Source organism: Rhinichthys klamathensis, unplaced genomic scaffold (genome assembly GCF_029890125.1).
Source record: "Rhinichthys klamathensis goyatoka isolate OS25496 unplaced genomic scaffold, OSU_Roscu_1.1 h1tg000217l_1, whole genome shotgun sequence".
NCBI lineage: Eukaryota > Metazoa > Chordata > Actinopteri > Cypriniformes > Leuciscidae > Rhinichthys > Rhinichthys klamathensis.
In genome coordinates this window covers 307597-327127 of record NW_026606742.1, presented here as the reverse complement: position 1 = coordinate 327127, position 19531 = coordinate 307597, and the positions used below count along the sequence as shown (strand labels likewise).

The 19531-nt window shown below is 37.0% G+C and overlaps 1 protein-coding gene across 2 annotated transcripts; it reads left to right on the top strand.

Annotated features, from left to right (window-relative positions):
• The first annotated feature begins 912 nt into the window (after positions 1–912).
• On the top strand, positions 913–17757 carry cnot3b (CCR4-NOT transcription complex, subunit 3b). 2 transcript variants are annotated; one of them, XM_056264168.1, is made up of 18 exons: positions 913–1071; positions 5400–5460; positions 5678–5745; positions 6481–6555; positions 6864–6953; positions 7273–7401; positions 9739–9834; positions 10262–10481; positions 10578–10705; positions 11711–11764; positions 11857–12829; positions 12953–13058; positions 13593–13734; positions 14668–14764; positions 14854–15010; positions 15850–15982; positions 16199–16324; positions 16892–17757. In XM_056264168.1, exons 2-18 carry the CDS (start codon positions 5436–5438, stop codon positions 16988–16990), a joined length of 2718 nt encoding a protein of 905 aa, XP_056120143.1. In that variant the 5' UTR covers positions 913–1071; positions 5400–5435; the 3' UTR covers positions 16991–17757. The 2 variants fall into 2 exon arrangements, with proteins under 2 accessions (XP_056120143.1, XP_056120145.1); XM_056264170.1 differs by lacking the exon at positions 11711–11764 and having other exon boundaries at positions 11818–12829.
• Positions 17758–19531: the final 1774 nt, after the last annotated feature.

The window sequence follows — 19531 nt, the reverse complement described above, 5'->3', positions numbered from 1 at the left end:
CAGTCTTTTAATGGAATGGTTTTTGAAGATGCTTTTTTCTTATGCATTTAAAAAAAAAAAACAGCATCTGATTTTAGAAAGAGCATAAATCATTGGCAAATGAAAGTGCACTGGATTGTCCATATAAATATCACTTAAAACAGTTTTTTTTATTGGTTTGTCTTATTTTATCCCCAATAATACTCTTTCAAGAACTTGAAGAGAGTTTTTTTTATTATTATTTATATACTAACATGGTATTTATTAATATTTTGAGTATTTCTTAAAAAATGTATACTAATTTCAGGTTTCATTCTTTTAATTTCCATATTTAATATATAAACATATATTTATATATAGCTTTTATTTTTTATTTCCCTCGTAGAAGACATATTGTGTCTTAAAGGGACCTTGTTAAATAAAATTTTAAAAGATGTTAAAATAAAAACAAAATCATTTCAAACCATCTTTACAGTCTTGATTTATGCGTTGTAGCAACAAGAGTAAAATGCTTAATCAAAGGTCTAAAAGATGAAGGCTTATGTTTAGAAATTATTTTGCAGGTTTTGGTCTCATGAGCTTTCATATCCCAAACCCCATCTGTTTCCCAAGCAAGCTGTTTGTTTGACAAGGATAACTGCATTGATGGTGAGAAGCATCTTAGATTAAAACTTGCTGTGAATGAAGAAACTACTGCTTTTGTCAGAAACTTCCTACTTTTGTACAAAATAGTAATTACATAGTAAGTCGGACAATTTAAAGACATCCCGGTACACCTTTAACCTCTCCATTTACACCAACCATCACTCGCTGTGCACGGAAGCTGTCAAGCACTGCGAGAAGATAGACAGCTACTCTTACCCAATGAGAGATGAGAACGGATGGCCGGCACCCAATGGCGATTAAGTGGGCGGGACCACAAGCCTCCAGCACACAAGCGGAGGAGGTGTTCCTGGCGGCCATCTTTGATGCGAGAAGTGATTGTTTGGCGAATAGAAATAATAGGAAATAAAAATATAGCGTGAAAAGTTGTGGAATTGTGGCGGAACTGAAGGGGATATTAAGAGGGAAAGTAAAACTCAGGAAAATCAGGTAAAACATCCCCACAACTTGGGAGCGTAACTCCAATAACATGCTGCTTTTTTCCTTTCCAATTTGTATCGCAGCCAAAAAAAAAACAAAAAAAAAAACCTCGAGCCGGTCGCGTTTACTACAGGCTCGCGAGCTGCTTGCTGGAATTGAGCTTACTAACTCATCTAAAGTGTTAAAATTATCGCATCAGTGTCTCGTCACGTACAAAAAAAAGTAGTGGATACGAATGAAGTGAGCCTTTAAAAGAAGCCACATGCATGCAAAGACAGTGGCAGTCTCTGGTTTCATATTGCTGAAATATTATTTAGTACCGTTTAAAACCGAGCTTGCTCCAAATGAGCTGTTATCACCTGGACTGTGAGATCTGGGGTTTTAGGTTTACTTTAAACTGTTAACATATCCGATGGAGGATCAGCTCGAGAACTACCAGCTGTTGTGTTTGCTCGCGCTACATTGTTGCGAGAACTCAATGGACCCGCGCGACTGTGTCAGAGAATTTTGATTGACATGCAGCTGTCATCCACTCGGTTTATATTATATATGATGATAAGAAATGCTGCTGAAAGAATGTCACGTTTCTATACAATATTAGGTTTCTGCTTCAGTCACACTTTAACTAACTAGTCATTATGGAAGTGCATGGATGGATGAAATGTCTTTCTTCATTGTGGCATATGAAGCTGATGCATATTGCTCAGCTGTGTTTGGACGGTGATCACTTTAGTTTAGAAATCTGCCTGATAAAATGAATGCTTCATTTTGATTTCTGCTGTTTCATCATTCAATTTGGCATATTTTTCCTGTCACTGTTGTCTACACCTTTCAAGTTTGTGAATTGGATGTTTTTACTGACCATGACCCAAAGCAGGATAAAGTAACCATTAAATCAAAATTGACCATTATTTTATTTTAACTGAGATATTGCAGTAGCCTGTTTGTTATAAATTATTTATCTGTGCACATCATTATTAGTATTTTTTTTTTTATTAATGTGCCCTCAACTTCCCGTCCCTCTTATAACAATGTATCTTCTCTGATGAAGTGTTTACTGGTGTGAGAGTGGGACAACCTGTCACTCACATGAGATCACATAAAACAATTCCCAATGAACAAAATCAAGCCCACCCTACGTTTTTTTTCTTGTTTAAGAAGCCGTTTCACTCAAATATTCGTCACAATAGGAAAGATTACCACAACTTTTGTTTCATGCCGAAATGTGTAATGGAAATTTCTTTATGAATCCATTTCTTCTGTATACACTGTAACTAGCCTTGACAGTGGAGTACCAGAAAGATTTGTGTAAACGCTGATATTCCTTTAAAAGGGCCGAAAGGAGCTATTTAATCATTTATACATGTAGGCTTCAAAGTATGCTTCTTGCTGTCACGTGCCTTTACATCAGGAGCTTTTTTATTTACTGAAGAAACAGACGACAACCCTCATTTAAAACCCCAGGTCTTTATTTGCAATCTCAGATTTGTATTGATCTTTAATTTTAAAAGCCTTGTAAGTATTGTACACTTTTAGAAGAAAAGGTTCTGTATAGAAACTTGAGGGGTTCCCATCGTAGGATAATATTCTGGATTATGTTTTAATTAATTAATTTAGTTAAATTTGTCATGTATTAATTAAACAGCTCATAAACATGTTTTATCACTAGAAAAAAAATGAAATAACCTGTTTCACATGAAAATATTATGCAATCTTTAAAAAATGTTTTCCTTATTTAGAACCTTTTGGCAGAGTTCTTTTAAAATGCAGCCAAGAAGCCCTGTTGAACCGTTTTTTTTTTCTAAGTACACTTGTGTTGAGCGAAACCCTTGAGCTTTCTGAATCTAATAAACATGGATTAGATGTCTGCATCTATGGAAGTCTCTACTATGTGAGATGTGCGAAGAATAGATTAATGCATTCTCTAAATTTAGACTGAGATCACACATCTTTATATTTCCCACCGGCATACTTGTGTGTGTGCATCCCAAATGTGTGCTTTGAATGTGCATTGGTATATATTTGACCAGCCATGCCTGTCTACACACACTGATAAACATGTGATTTTTTACTATATTTATTTACTTGATGCAAATGCAACTGGATCTGAACTCAATGGTTCAGATTTTGTTTTATTGTAGAGATGTTTACAGACATATCTGTAAAATTATAGCAAACTCTCCAGTATATAGGGCTGTTATCTCGTGTAGATGAGCAGAACTGTTCAATTGCAATTATCGGGTTGAAGGTATTTTTATTAAAATGTTTATTTAAAACGTGTAAAAGCGTTTAAATACTTTCTCCTTTTCCAGTTTAATGTGCCGAAACAACTCTGTAATTGTAAGCAATCCATAGGTTGACTTCCAAAGAGAGTGTAAACACTGTGTCTCTGTGCCGCTTTCAAAACATTGACACCATTTTATCTCATCCAATGACGTCGTTTTTGTCTCTGTTTTCTGTACAATTATATGCAAAGACCGCTACCAAAGACTATTATTTATTACTGCCATGCTATTATATTATTCTCTACCTAAAACCCTGGACTTTTCTATCGAACCATAATAATATTTTATGTAATTGCTATTTGCACTTCTGGTTAGATGCTAACTGCATTTCATTGTCTCTGTACTAGTACTCTGCAAAATGACAGTTGTGTCTAATCTAATCTAATAATTGTTTTCCATGCAGGTTTATCATTATGGTATAAAAACACTGTGATACCATAAAACCCTGCCCCAAATGGCAAACATAAACAAACTATGGTTGATGTTCTTAACATTTAAATTAAGTATGGTTCTCACTGCAGCTTATTGACAAGTCAAATACACCAATTACTAAAGGGGAAAAAGAGTAATTTTGCATTTTTATATTCAAGCCAAACCTGTCCAGCCTTGCCTACAGCAATCACAAGAGTCGATTTGTGTGTTTGTAATGACGTCACTGTGCCATTACAGTAATTACACTAATAGTTCAGGGGGAAAAAAACATAATTATAAAATAGGCCATCCATCTAAAAGGCTTGTGTTCTTTATTTGGACATCTGGCTTTGAAGCACATTATAATGTGTCTTGTTTCTTACAAATCCAGTCATTTGTAAGGGATTATGTAGGACTTCAGACTGCAACCAAATGTTTTTCTACCGGTGCAACTAGCCTAAATTTTGTTAGAGGTTGCACCGATGCCACCACCACGTTGCCCACCTTATAAGAGCTGCTATTTCTGTTGCATATGAGAAACGAAAGCGGATCAAAACTGCGCTACTCGTTTCGTTTGAGACTGTTTATCAGCTCAGAGCCTCGGAACAATAATAAACAGTGCAGCGCAAAGCTCAAAAACGGTTTTCTCGCGGTCTGATCTCGACCAAGCGACAGCGTTATTACACAGCGCTGGGAGATCCAGTGAGAAAGTGTTTGAATTTGGGGCAGAATTCTCTGTCATAAACCATAGATGTCAGATAAACCAGCGCCGACGTGGAAACCAGGAGAAACATTGTGCCATGAACGAACAAGTTGTAGAAGGCTTTTCATTCCACAAATCACCAACATTCACCTTGGATTTCATGTAACGCTAACTGTAACAATGGTATTGTGGCAGATATAGTCGATTGTTTTTACATGATTCATTTCAGGGTTCGTACAACCTTTTGAGAGTGAAATTCAAGTACTTAAAGAACTTTCAGATGCTTCACTCTTTTTCCAGCACTTCAAAGCTCTAAATATTATCCAGTTTAAATGTTATTTTTGATGTGATGACCATAAACATTATTTGTTCATCCTTCAAAGATTGTCTCCCTTGGATTTATTTTTAGACATTATGAAATCACTGTTATAAAATATCAAATCGTCAAGAAATTTTTTTTTTGTTGAAGTGTGGCAATTTTTTTTATACTGATTAAGTAGGAAAAGTCACAGTGTCATAAAAAACAAACTTTTCTTTAAGAGCAAGTGAAGTTTTAATCACTGAAGATGCAGTGTGATGCTATAAAAGAACAATGGTGCATTTAATAAAAGTAGAATATTAAAAAAATTTCCTATAAAAATTTAGTTTTTTTTGTAGATAAAGTTTTTAATAAAAGATAATGTTATCTGCATCTGAACTCAAGCTCAGTGCTTTACTGTCAAATGTGCATTTCCAAAAAACAAACATATAGCTTTATATTATTAGCACTTATTAATGCATAACAATAGTAATTTTGTTCTAACTAACAATAGTAGATTCAATTACCGTTGATTAAAAATCACTGCTCTCAAATGTTAGTCTAGAGCCCTGCTATGCTAGTTGATTTACCATGAATGAAGAGCTACTGTGCTCATTTTCTCTTCTATTTCTTTCAGTAGATGAAGGCATGAAGAAAACATCTTAGTCAGGAAGTCATGGCTGATAAAAGAAAACTTCAAGGTAATGAGAACGGGCTTTTCTTGGCCATATATGTTTAATGGTCTTCTTGGAAGATATCTTTATGCAGCTTCGTTTGAGGAGGATGCTACATGAATAGCTTACATTATTTAGCATACTTCTGCTGCATCAACCCCATGTTTGCATGTGTGTCTCTGAGAGTGTGGCCTGGTCTCAACCCAACCCATCATGTACTGAAGGTTTGCTCCTCTCTCTTCAGGCGAAATAGACAGATGTTTGAAAAAAGTTGCAGAAGGGGTAGAGCAGTTTGAGGACATTTGGAAAAAGGTAAGAAACGACTACAGCACTTTTTGTAAAGCTCATTAAATCATGTTAATTATATTTTAGATGCATTCTCAGTGATTTTTGCTGTTTTAAGAGTAATATTTTACAACAGATCCAAATTGGGTAGTGCACTTAGATGGGGGTGATTAATGCATAAATACACTACCATTGAAAAGTAAATAATAAAGAAATTACTACTTTTTTTCTGCAAGAACACTAAATTGACTAAAAGTGGCAGCAAAGACATTTATAATGTTACATAATATATTTCTGTTTCAAATAAACGCTGTTCTTTGCAACTTTCTATTCATCAAGGAATCCTGAAAAAAAGCATCACAACTGTTTTCAACATTGACAATAATTATAAATGTTTCTTGAGCATTAAATCAACATGTTAGAATGGTTTCTGAAGGACCATGTGACACTGAAGACTGGAGTAATGATGCTGAAAATTCAACCTTGCTCAGCATTTATATTAAACCACAATGAACAAACTCAATCTCCCACAATGAACAAATGCAGTAATCAATGATATATTAGACATTTCAGAATACGCACCGAAAATTGTTCTGCTCATGCTTCTTGAGTGAGGCCCAATGTATAGAATATGCAATGCATTGAGTTTTAAACATATTATTGAAATTTACAATCACCTTCTTATGATTCAAGCCAAGTAGAATCCTTTAAAATTAACTCATAAATAATTTATATATTTGTGATTTATTTCCCCCCTTTCAGCTCCACAATGCAGCCAACGCAAACCAAAAAGAAAAATATGAGTCTGACCTCAAAAAAGAGATTAAAAAATTACAGGTGAGAATATTTAGTTGATATCAAAACTGCACTTTTTGGCCATCGGTGAATCAAATGAATTATTAAAAGATTGAACTGCTTTTCATTTCATTTGTAATACACTGGCTTGTGTCACTGCTCATGGTGTGTTTGTCTTTATTGGTAACCATGAGGACAAGCGCTACCCATGCCGAGGGTCATGTATGCGCGTGTCCTCTGTGCTTGGCGGCACAGGAGTCGGCATGCTTGATTTCAGGTGTCCAGCTCAATTTTCTTTCTTTCTTTCTTTCTGCATGCTCTTTCTGTTTCTGTCTGCATTGGTTCTGCAGCGCCTTCGTGACCAGATTAAGACATGGGTCGCCTCCAATGAGATCAAAGACAAAAGACAGCTAGTAGAGAATCGCAAACTCATTGAGACGGTGAGTCTGTTTAAATCTAACAAAAAGACTAGGTACTAATGAATAATGCCAGATTTAATATGTTTGAACAACTTACATTTTTTTTTTTTTTATTGGATGAAGTACATTAGCAATGTTTTCAGTGAACTGAGACCTTTTTTAAAAAAAAATGAATAATCAATTATTTATTATTTAATGTAATGTAGATACTAAATCCACATAAGACCAATAAATCCAAATTCTGAAACATAATACGGAGAAAAGTGCTCAGCTTTGGCACATGGTAAAACAAAATGTGGTACTTAGTTTTGCCTGATTTATGATTTTTTGTTTTTAACAGCAAATGGAGCGGTTTAAAATTGTGGAACGGGAAACCAAAACGAAAGCATACTCTAAAGAGGGACTCGGCCTTGCTCTGAAAGTCGATCCTGCGCAGAAAGAGAAAGAAGAGATCGGGCAGTGGCTAACGGTAAGAATGGCAGTGTGAGTTAGGGGTGTAACAATACATCGATATGGATCGATGCATCGATCAAACGTCTAACGATACGATGCATCAATGCCACACGTAAAATATCAATATGAGAAATATCAATTTATTTTGACACTCCTTACGCAACGTCCGTCTACGCATTTCCACCAAAGCATGCATTTTCGTTTACTCACAATACTGTCTGTCTGTGTGTCAGATTGCGAATGCATTGCAGCAACAAAGCGTTGTAGCAGGCGCAGAAAACTTTGTGCTGTCGGACGCAAATCGTGGGTTAGAAAACATTTTGTATTTGCAAAAACAGATGGGCAGGCAAAGAAAACAGCTTTATTTTTGTATTTTTTATATTCATTTATTTTTTACTTATATATTTAACTAAAGTACCTCAGTGATTTGCACAATTTTGCACATAAGACTGGAAGACGTTATTGACTGTTGCCATCATAAGCTTGATTGATTTTATATGATTGCCCCCCCCCCATTATTTATTTTTATTTATTTATAAAAACCAATGTGTAATTTTGTTGTTGTTGTAAATGTCCCTATTGGGAGAGGGTGTGCAATTTCCAAAGAGTTTAATTAAACATTCGTGTTATATATTTTGGTTGCATTTGTGAGTTAATAAAAATGTAAGTGGTTGTGTAAACTTGGCACATATTATCTAAATATCGACAGATCAATCGATTCGTAATCGTATCACAGAATTCTTTGAGGTATCGGCAAATATCGTATCGCTGGCTGAGAGAATCAATATCGCATCATGATGTCATCAACTGTCAACTGTCCGATTTACACCCCTAGTGTGAAGCACTTAAGTTAGTCACTGCGAATTGTTTGCACCCATTTGACTCCTGTAATGTGGAAAAGTAGGACTGACCTAGATTAGTTTTTTTTTTTTTTTTTTTTTTTACTAACATGCACCAATAAATAATTCACAATAAGACGAGAAATGTGCATCAAGATTCGTTTTGATTTCATGTTGACTTGACACATATTCCTGTCATTCTGAAAAGCATTTGTGTCTTGACACAATATGATAAAACATTAGGATTATTTTAGATGCCAAACGCCTTGTTTTTAATGTGGATGATAGTAGGCGGCTGCTGTCAGGGGAGGAGTGAAAAAAGAGCAGCTGGACTCCCACTTCTTGTAGTGGTCCAGCAATCTACTGTATGTATGCAAAGGCAAATATTGTGATCGCATTCTTGGTTGCCACAGTGAAGTGGATGTGTTTGATATTGCTTTTACATGAAGATTGATATGATGAACAAGTAATTATCGGTTAATGGTATCAGTGTAACTATTATTCAATTCTACTACAAGTAATCCACTGTATCTATTAGTGATGGACCGATAAGAAATGTTGGCCGATACCATTAACCGATAATTCTTTATATTTGAAAGCCAATAACCGATATATTTGCAGATAAACCTAAATCTAAATTTTTATATAATTTGAGAGCCTGATTACAAAAAAACAAAAGTCTCACCATTAAAAGCCATGTCCCAAGCACACAATTCTAATGTTCTCAATATAATTTTATGTACCCTATATATGACAGACTTGCACATGTTGCGCTGTCCTTTTTTGAAGTGATTCCAATCATATTTCAAGCAATTCAAAACCACCATGGTGAATGTTGCGCATCTGAAGTGTCTCAACTGAAGGAAATAATAATTCATTATTTATCAGATTTTATATATTGGCCACATTTTTTTTTATCAGACAGATAAAAAATTGACATATATCGGCCGGTATCAATATGATGGCCGATATGTCGTGCATCCCTAGTATCTATTATTAAATTCTACTTTTCCATCCATTTTTAGTTTAATAAGACATGAGTTCAGCATTATGTTAAAGTTCTGAACTGTGACCTAAGTTAAAGTGAGGTTACATTAGCGAGATTTCACGAAATGTCCATTGTCAATATTGTAGCTATGTATGAAGCACAGCTCATACTGAAGTCAAACCAAGCAGTCTGCAAGCAATCTGTGTGGGTAAATCTTTCACACTTGCGTGAAATCCCTGATTGGGTGGATTTCTATTGAAATTACTCGTCAAACAGCGTCAAATGTGACCAAGTCATTTCCATCATTCTTTTTGTGTGCACAGTCTTTGGAAAGCCGCTGTAACGCCTGGTTCTGAAAGCTGCGTCCATCTCACTGTCGTGAGCGTATTTTGGCAAACAATAGCATGAAGTTACAGAGAGCTTTTCAACTCACTATTCTGCAAAAAACATGCACATCTCAACTGTTGCTGTGTTTGCATAATTTACTTATGTCATCTACTTCTGCTGTGTACCTTGGTTCCCCTAGAACACGATAGACACGTTGAACATGCAAGTGGACCAGTTTGAGAGTGAGGTTGAATCGCTTTCTGTCCTGACCAAGAAAAAGAAAGGAGACAAAGAGGTCAGTTAAATTTCCTCCTGCTTTCTTTATTCCCATGCTTTTCGTCTTTTACAATGCAACTGTTTGATCTGGGATTGTTTAGCGTTTAGCCTAATGATAAAGGTTTTTGATTCAAACTCAGCAATGGGTGAACCATGAATGATGACACTTATTGGGTGATTGTCCTTTCTGTAATTCACTTTGGATAAGTGTTCGCTAAATGACAAATTAATTAGTGATTATTGATGCCAAAGATATTTATTGTGTACTTCACCGCTCAAATTTCAATTATTTATTTATTTTTAATGAAAAAATGAATAATGCAAAAAAATATTGACTGTATCAAATGGTAATACTCTGGTAATATTCCAGCAGTTTCACTCGTTCTGTTAAAGTGACTGCTCATTTACATCGTAAATTCTATATTTTTTCCATGCTGTGACCTAAGAAGCAGGATCGGATCGAGGAACTGAAACGATTGATCGAGAGGCACCGGTATCACATCCTCATGCTGGAAACCATCCTTCGAATGCTGGACAATGACTCGATAGATGTGGATTCCATCCGCAAGATTAAAGATGACGTTGAGTACTACCTTGATTCCTCTCAGGATCCAGACTTTGAGGAGAATGAGTTCATCTATGATGACCTTGATTTAGAGGAACTTCGTAAGTGTTTGGTGCACATGCCAGGATTCTGTTGTGTTTTTTTATGCTTAATTGTAACACTTTTTTTTTTTCTCTCTTCATTTTTCCTTCCTGTAGCCCAGCCACTAGGTACCACATCTCCAGCTGGTAACGCAGAGGACGAGATCTTCCAGCACTCCAGTTCCACACCAACCTCCACAACGTCATCTTCTCCCATACCTCCCTCTCCGGCTACTTGCACTACGGTGAGCATCAGATCTAAAGTTTAATCAGAGCTTGGGATGGACAATACATCAGTTCCATACTGGTTATTGGCCAATAATAGAGGTTTTTGTTTAATGTTTTTGGTATTGGCATGGCATTATGTTATTGATATTGGATATTTAATTGTGCATGCTCGTTTCTACAGATTTTTACATTTAGATTACCTTTGTTGACATCTAAAATTCACAAAAATATTTTTTAACACTGTGAAATGTAATTTTTAGCAAATATAAAAATAAATGTTATTATGAATTTTTCATAATGAACATCATAATGTTGTGATGCCTAAATTCACTTGTAGCATTTAAAACATATTAATTTTAAAATAAAAATAATTAATAATTAATTGTAATAATAAAATGTATTCATTTTAATTCAAGTGTGTTTTATTTATTAATCAGTTATACGTCAGTAAATCTTTAAAAACACCAAAAATGAATTTTTAAAGACTGTTAAATGTCATTTTTAGGAAATTTAAGAATGAATTTAACTTAATTTAAAAAAAAAAGAAAACAAATAAAAATAATTAATTTTGAAACGAAATGATTAATTATAACAAGATAAATGTATTAATTTTATTTCTAATTAATTGTATTGTTTTATTTATTTATCGGTTATATATAATAATTATCGAGTTATCAGTATCAGCCTGAATTTTAATATTGGTGCATCCCTTGTCAGAGCAGCATATGACTTCTCAAACCTGCTTACCTGCAGACATATTTATCCATTAGAGGTTTATGCAAGTTATCATAAAAATGTATTTGAATCTCATCATATTTCCCAAAAAAATGGCACATTCGATATATAGGACCCTGATTTGTTCATGGACAGATATTTTTCTTAACTTCTAAAACACTAAAAATTATTTTCTCTGTGAATGCCATGGATGTGGATGGATATGGAATGTAGTAAAAAGCAATTCAGTCATTTGTTTTGGGTTTGTTTTTGTACCACGTCATGTTCTCTTCATTTGTGCTGATAAGAATTCGGAAGATGATAAGAAAAGAGGTCGCTCGACAGACAGTGATATTAGTCAGGTGAGAAAAGATACCTAAAATCCCTGTACTAAAAGTCTTATGGTCCTTTCCAGTTTTGGCCTGACACTGAAAATCCTGTCAATTTGTTGCAGTCACCTATCAAGAACGGAAATCCATCTTCATCTCTATCCTCCTCTTCCTCACTGTCATCCTCATCCTCGGGAGCCTCTTCAAGCTCCTTGATGTCATTGGCGAATGTCAGCGGAAGCTTGGCATTAGGGGGCAGCAGCCTCTTAGGCAACATGGGCGGCCCCCTTCAGAACTCTGGCAGCTATAGTTCAGCAATGCAGCAATCCCAACAACAGCAGCACCAGCCCAAAAACTCAGTCTCCTCCCACTCAGGCACCAACTCTGCCTCCTCCAACAACAGTATCCTACTCCCAACATCCATGTCCACGTCGCCACCCAACACCTGCACACAGGGTCCCCTGACTCCCAGCTCACAGAGCCAGCCTCCTTTGGGGACAGGTCTTTCCTCCAGTCTGGGCCTCGGGAAGGGCATGTCGGTGACGAGTAGCGCGACCCAGTTGCCCGTTCTAGTCCTTTCAGGGATGCCGGCGTCCTTGAGCAGCATGGCTGGGATTTTGAGCGGATCCACCCCAGCACCATACGCGCAAGCGGCCGCCGCAAGTTGCATAGGCAGCGGGCTGTCAGCATCGATTGGAACGAATATTAGCAGTACAAACTCCAGTGGAGTCGTAACCTCAGTGGGGACTAATGGAAGTCTTGGCTCCACAAGCCTCTTGGGCTCAGGGCCTGGAGTTTTGGGTCTTGGGTCCACACAGTCTGCTGTGGAGCCTTTACCTCTGCTAGCTCCCAGCCCTGTGGGAGGCGCACTGATCTCAGGGAGCAACGTGGGAGTTATCGGTGGCAGCGTGGGAGTTATCGGTGGCAACGCGGGAGTTATCGGTGGCAGCGTGGGAGTTATCGGTGGCAATGTGGGAGTTATTGGTGGCAACGTGGGAGTTATCGGTGGCAATGTAGGGTCATCTGGGACAGGAAATGCAGCGGGAAGTGCGGCGCTACCACGGCCACCCAGTGGGCCGAAACAAAATGGGGGTACAAGTGAGTGCAGAATAACTGTCATATGTTCTGAAACATTATTGCATTATAAGAAGAAACTAAATAATTTATAATAAATAAATAATTTTGTTCACATTTGTACTTGAATATCCCCCCATCTTCCAGGTTATAGTGCTGTGGTAGCAGATAGCACGTCAGACTCTGCCCTCAACAGTGCCAGCCAATCACAGACCAGCCAATCCTCATCCTTAAATTCCTCAACAAATCAGCCGTGAGTACAAGCGCGCTTACAACACTTTAGAACCCCACTTCCCTGTTAAGAAGCAATACCCCGGCAACCACCTACAACACCCTTTTTGTGAGGTTGATATTCGATTAACAGACAACAAAGACAAGTAATATTCAGTCATATTAAACATTTAACTGCACTACCACTATCGGATGAGAACAAAATTTGAACTGATTTGAGCTGAATAATGTCTTCTGTAGAGCTGCTTTACAGTTGAAATTGAATTTGTTTCATAATTGATGGATTTTACAACATTAACACTGTTATTTTCCTGTTTATTAACGTAAAGCGGCTTTGAAATAATCTGTATAAAGCGCTATATTATATAAAAGAGTTCTGTGCAAGGGCAAACGCCACTTTTCAGATAATGTACAAATCTAGAGGTGAATAACATGGAAAACCTGTATTAAAATTAATATCACTACTTTCCTGGAAAACATTTTTTTGAATTACATATCTATGTTATTCATAATTAAAACCATTTCCTATATGCTCTTCTCCCTCCTCTCAAAACAGTAAGGACAGTGGGTCCAGCCTTCTGGGGTCGATGACACTGCCGCCCAGCTCGCCCTCACCATCGTACAGCGAGAGTAAACCAAGCGGTGGCAGCCTGCTGAATGGCCCTCTCTCATACACACAGGCTGCCGACACCATCAAGGTCAGTCACACAACATTTGCACATTCTCAGCAACAATGTGTGTTTGATGTGTGGGTCTGAAGGTGAAGTCTACATTGCTGTTGCCAGATAGTGCTCTGCAAAGATTAGATGAGGAAACAGGCAGAGAAATTACTCTTTAGTTATTGCTCACCACCTGAATGCAACAAGAAGTTTAGATAAAATAAAAGGTGTTGTTGAGAGCCTGGGTTCTTAGATGTGAAGACACGTATGCTACCGTTCAGAAGTTTTTTGAAGGAAACATACTTTTATTCTGCAAGAATGCATTAAATTGATCTAAAATGATAGTAAAGACATTTATAATGCTACACAAGAGAGGAAATGAGAGGAAATATCGGCCAATGAGAGGAATGTGTCACAACACACAGTGCATCACACTTACAGACCACTCAGAGTGCCTATGATAACCGCTTTCCATCGGCGAAAGCGCCTACAATGGGCATGTGACCCTTGACCCAAACTGGACCCTTGAGCAGGGAAAGAAGGTCGCCTGGTCCAATGAGTTTCGTATTCTTTTACATCACATGGACGGTCGCGTGTGCACCATTTACCTAAGGAAGTGATGGCACTGGGAAGCACAGTGAGATGGCGAAAAGCCGGTGGAGGGAGTGTGATGTTCTGAGCAATGTTCTTCTGGGAAACCCTGGGTCCAGCCATTTATGTGGATGTATAATTTCATGTATATCTATATTCTGTTTATATTACATAATAAATGTCAAATTAGAATTTGACATTTATTATTTATGTATTTTGTCTCTTTTGTCACCATTAAGTTTCTATGCATAACTGTTTCTTGGTTTTCAGTGGAATTGTTTATCATCCCTAATTGTTTTGAGCACATGCTAGATCACTAGATTCCACTTTTATTGACCGTTTTGACCAATGCATTTCCCCCTCTGCATTCACTCTCTTCAGCCTCAGGAGCCTCTGAGTTCTCAAAAGTCGATGGTAGAGAGGGTTGCCCAGAGCTCAGGGTTAGAAGGAGAGCTGTCTGCGCTGCATATCTCTAGTGGTAAGTATCAACAAGTACTCAACACTATAAGGTTATCTTGCCCCGTTCTCTATGTTGTTGGTAACATTCTTTCTATCACCGTCTTCCAGCTTCTCAATCTGTTCTTTCGGAGGTGAGCATCGCCCCTTCATTGGGCGTGTGTCCACTGGGTCCTGTCCCCCTCTCCAAAGAGCAACTCTACCAGCAAGCCATGCAGGAGTCCGCCTGGACGCACATGCCTCACCCGTCCGACTCTGAGAGGATCAGGTGAGCGCACACCAACACACACACACACACACACACAAATACGATTTTTTAGGATTCACTGATTCTGACAGCTGACTACACGCATGCCTCAAAATCTAGGGAATTCCTGGAACCTTGTACTCCAATGTGACCATGTTTTGCATCAGTTTGTCATTTCTTTTTCTTGTATTCAATTCTAAAATATCGAATGCAACTTTATGATATTTTGGGGCATTGCCGAATGAAAAATATTTGGCCCTTTAAACAGCCATAGTGCTCATTTATGCACTAGACATCTCATAAAATCTGCTTTCATATAACTAACGCTGGATTTAATAAAAAAGATTATTTGTATTTCTACATGTCACCTTAAATAGTAACAAGTTTCATGAGATTATTTGTTTGAGCATCCTGATCAGCCTGATGCAGCCACATTGATTCATTCTATGATTTAATTATTTAAAAAGAGATTCATTTAATTTGACACATTATTTGATTGATTTACCTAAATGTTCCTATTGGTACACTTACTACTTTTATTTTTTATTTGTATTAAGTCTTATTTTGCGTATATGTATTTATTTTAAAAAATAGGTAGGTACATCAGTTACATTCAGTTTCATTAAATGAATGTATTTATTTATTGATTTAACTAAATGTAATAAATTAATTAAAAACATATTTTTTCAAGTACCTATTTTTTTTATCATTTAATTTAGAATTTTTAGGTTCTCCGTATTAAATCCACACAAAAATACTATCTCATCCTATCCCTTTTCAGTTGATCAGGGTTCTTTAACTTGCAAACTTGTTTCGATTGAATACTCACTTAATCATTTCCTCTTTTATTGGACACACAGGCAGTACCTGATGAGGAACCCCTGCCCTACACTGCCTTTTCACCACCAGATGCCACCTACCCACTCTGACACTGTGGAGTTCTACCAGAGACTGTCTACAGAGACCCTCTTCTTCATCTTTTACTACTTAGAGGTGTGTGTGTACATTTATAGTTAACACCTTCAGTGAAGCCCTAGTAATTGCAAACAGGTTGTTTTGTCTTTTATTAAGCACATACGACTTGCATTTGATTGAAAGAAAGAGGGACTATTGATCTCTGAGTGGGATTTCAGCATTACGGTCAGATTACAGTCCCTTTTTATTGGCATATTTCTGGTAAATGACAGATTGTTCCTTTCCACTCCCTAGGGTACAAAAGCGCAGTATCTAGCAGCCAAGGCCTTGAAAAAACAGTCATGGCGGTTCCATACAAAGTACATGATGTGGTTCCAGAGGCACGAGGAGCCCAAGACTATCACTGATGAGTTTGAGCAAGTGAGTCACACTATTAGGTTACAGGGGAAGATACATAAACATTCACAGAAATAGGCTTCTCGTTTTGAGCCAACACAACAGCTTTCAAGAAAAATGTAAGCAATTGTCCAATGTGAGAGAAACATGGTGCAAATAGGGTGTCCATATCCGATTGAATACGTCTGTAGAGGAATGTAATATACATGTTAAAAATTCCATTGGGATGAGCTCTTTCACAAGGTTATGCCATTTTTTTTAATTGAAGGAGTTTTCTCACTTATCCAAAACATCAAAAAGTTCTTTCTTGCAGCAAAAGTTAAAATACTAAATAGTCTTCTATGTTATTTATTCAAAATAATACCAGCCGGCAGAACTAGAATAAGTGAACATGGATCAACATCAATTATCATTCCCAGAATATTGCCAATGTGGTCTGCAATTTTCTTCCAAAACAACTGAATTTTGTGACAAGACCAAATACAGTGAATGTAATTATTTCTGGTTTATTAACAGTGTTGTCTTACACTACTGAATATAACCCAAAAAAGAATAATAACTGAATGATTTGTTATTTCTGTCTTTCTACAGGGAACATATATCTACTTTGACTACGAGAAATGGGGCCAGAGGAAAAAGGAAGGATTTACATTTGAGTACAGGTACCTTGAGGACCGGGACCTTCAGTGACGGATGGTCAACTAGAACGGAGGACTACTGTCGACATTCCGAATTGAATCAACACACACATGTACACTCTCTTTCATTCACTGGGGAGGAGACCCAGATGCACATGCGAGGCTGTTTTATGTCTCGCTGGTGCATAATGCATCTGAAGCCCCTCCCAAGCCCCGAGTTCTTTGTGACTCCGCCCTCTCATTCAATCAGACTTAACGCTGGTAAATCCCCCCGTTCTGAGAACTTTATGGAGCATTTTTGCGCCAAAAAAGAAGTTGAATGAACATTCACCCTATCAGCAAGATGACAATAAACTTAAATCATTGTGGATGAATTATTTAGCCATGGCTAATTTCGTAAAACACTGACGTTCTACTATATTGATAACCTAAATCCAAACTAATCCAAGTCCTCTGAGCTACAGCTGTTGTTCAGCAAATGATTAGTTTAAAGTAAACATCAGCAATTAAATTCTTATGCACAACCATTTCAATCTTGCATATATCTGTCCACCCAAGCCATAACAGCTGCTGTTTTCTCTTAGGAAGCTTGATTTTGGGGTAGTTACACCCCTGTCTTGTAAGCTCTGATTAAAGCACAGCTATTAATAAGCTTGCAAGTGTGTGTCCCAAACTCTAATATTGATATTCATAATCGTTCTATCACTGTGGAACCAAATAATGAGTCTCTTGCCAGCTCAAGCACACTATTTTTGTTTGTAGACAACAAACAGGAGGCCAAGTACACGCCACTCAGATCAGGTTTGTGACTCTCATAAATTTAAAAAAAAAAAGTTATTATGAGGGCTTTTTTGGACTCAGAAAGGGAATAATGAATATGTTCATTTACTAGGGTAAATGTACTTCTCCAGTTGAAATTCGCTGTGAATTTTTGAAAGCGACAGGCTTATGAGTTTCAGTAGACTTGCATGTCTTACCGATTTCACTAAAACGTCACCGTTTCATTTCACAATGACACTCATAAATATTCCAGCATTTTATGACATTTCTTTCCCCTTATTTGTTTGTGCTGTATAAATTAGCAACCACGGAATTAATTTAAAGAGAAAGAACATACTGTAGAGAGGATTGTGGTCAGACATTTTAAAATTTCTTTACAATTCAGCAAGAATCGGGCATTAAATACCCAACCTTATAAAACGCGTACGCACACAACCTTGTTTTAATCGTAACGTTTATCTTTCTCGATGAGCGTGTGGAAGAGAGCAGAAATGTGAATTATGAATATATATATTTTTTCCTAACTGGAAAAGTGTTGTACAGAACATTTGTTCTCCTTCTGTTGACCCCCAACCCCCCCACTCACACACACACACACACACACACAAAACATTTAAACAGCATGGAATATTACACTTGCAAAGTGGACTGGAGTAAAAAAAAAAAAGAGAAAATGAAACATTGCAATGAAAGTAAAGACTGTAAAATATAAATAAAATAATTACTTTACAAAAAGAGGACATCTGGGTTTTCATCATCACCGAGCATCTGTTTTGAAATTACATTGTTCTCATGAGACTGCTTCCAGTAACTGCCTTGTGAAGAAATTGATTATCGTTTTAATTTAGACCCATTTTAATACAGTTGTTTCCAGTCTTTAGATTTGATTAGCTGAGCGGTATTGTACAGTCCCAGCAGCACTAGGACTTTTCACTGTTTTTATCCCTCTGCTTGTCTTTTCTTCAGGGTGGAAGCCAAGTGAGGGACAGGGTTTTGAAAGTCAGAGCATCTGTGTTTGCTCTTGGTTCGTGATCGCTCACGGTTTCTTGCTGAAGCTGAGACACTTTAGAGCGCAGATGGGAAAACCTCTGCCACTCCACTCATACGCCGTTCTAGACTGGCTTTCGGTTTGTGCACTGGTTGATGCTCTTTGGCTCATAAAGAACGGCAAGTTGTTGGTTTAATGATTAATGAAATCATTTCTGATCATGCGTCTTAATTAACAAAAAGCTTGTAGTCAATGCTTTATTACTGAATGCATACTCTACTATTCATAAGTTTGGGGCCGGTAAGGTTTTTTTTTTTAAGGAAATTGATACTTTTATTAAACAAGGGTGCATTAAATTGATCAAAATTATCAGTGAAGTCATTGAATGTTTCAAATGCTGTTCTTTTGAACTTTCTAATCATCAAAGAATCCTGAAAAAAATGTATCAGTTTCCTCTGAAATATTTTCGCTATTTAAAAGTTGTGCTACTTAATATTTTTCAGTATTACTGTTTTTATGGTAGCACTTTATTTTACAGTCCTGTTCCCCATGTACATACGATGTGCTTATTATAGTTATTACAATAACTGGGTAATAACTAGGTACTACTAACCCTAAACCTAAATCTAACCTTAACCCATGTAGTTACCTTATTACCAGTACTTTCGTAACGCTTCCTTTAGCAGTACAGTACTTACGTGTACTTACAGTGTACTTACCTAGAAAGTACTGGCTAATATAAGGTAAGTACATGGGTTAGGGGTAGGTTCAGGGTTAGTACCTAGTTATTACCCAGTAATTATAATTACTATAATAAGTACATAG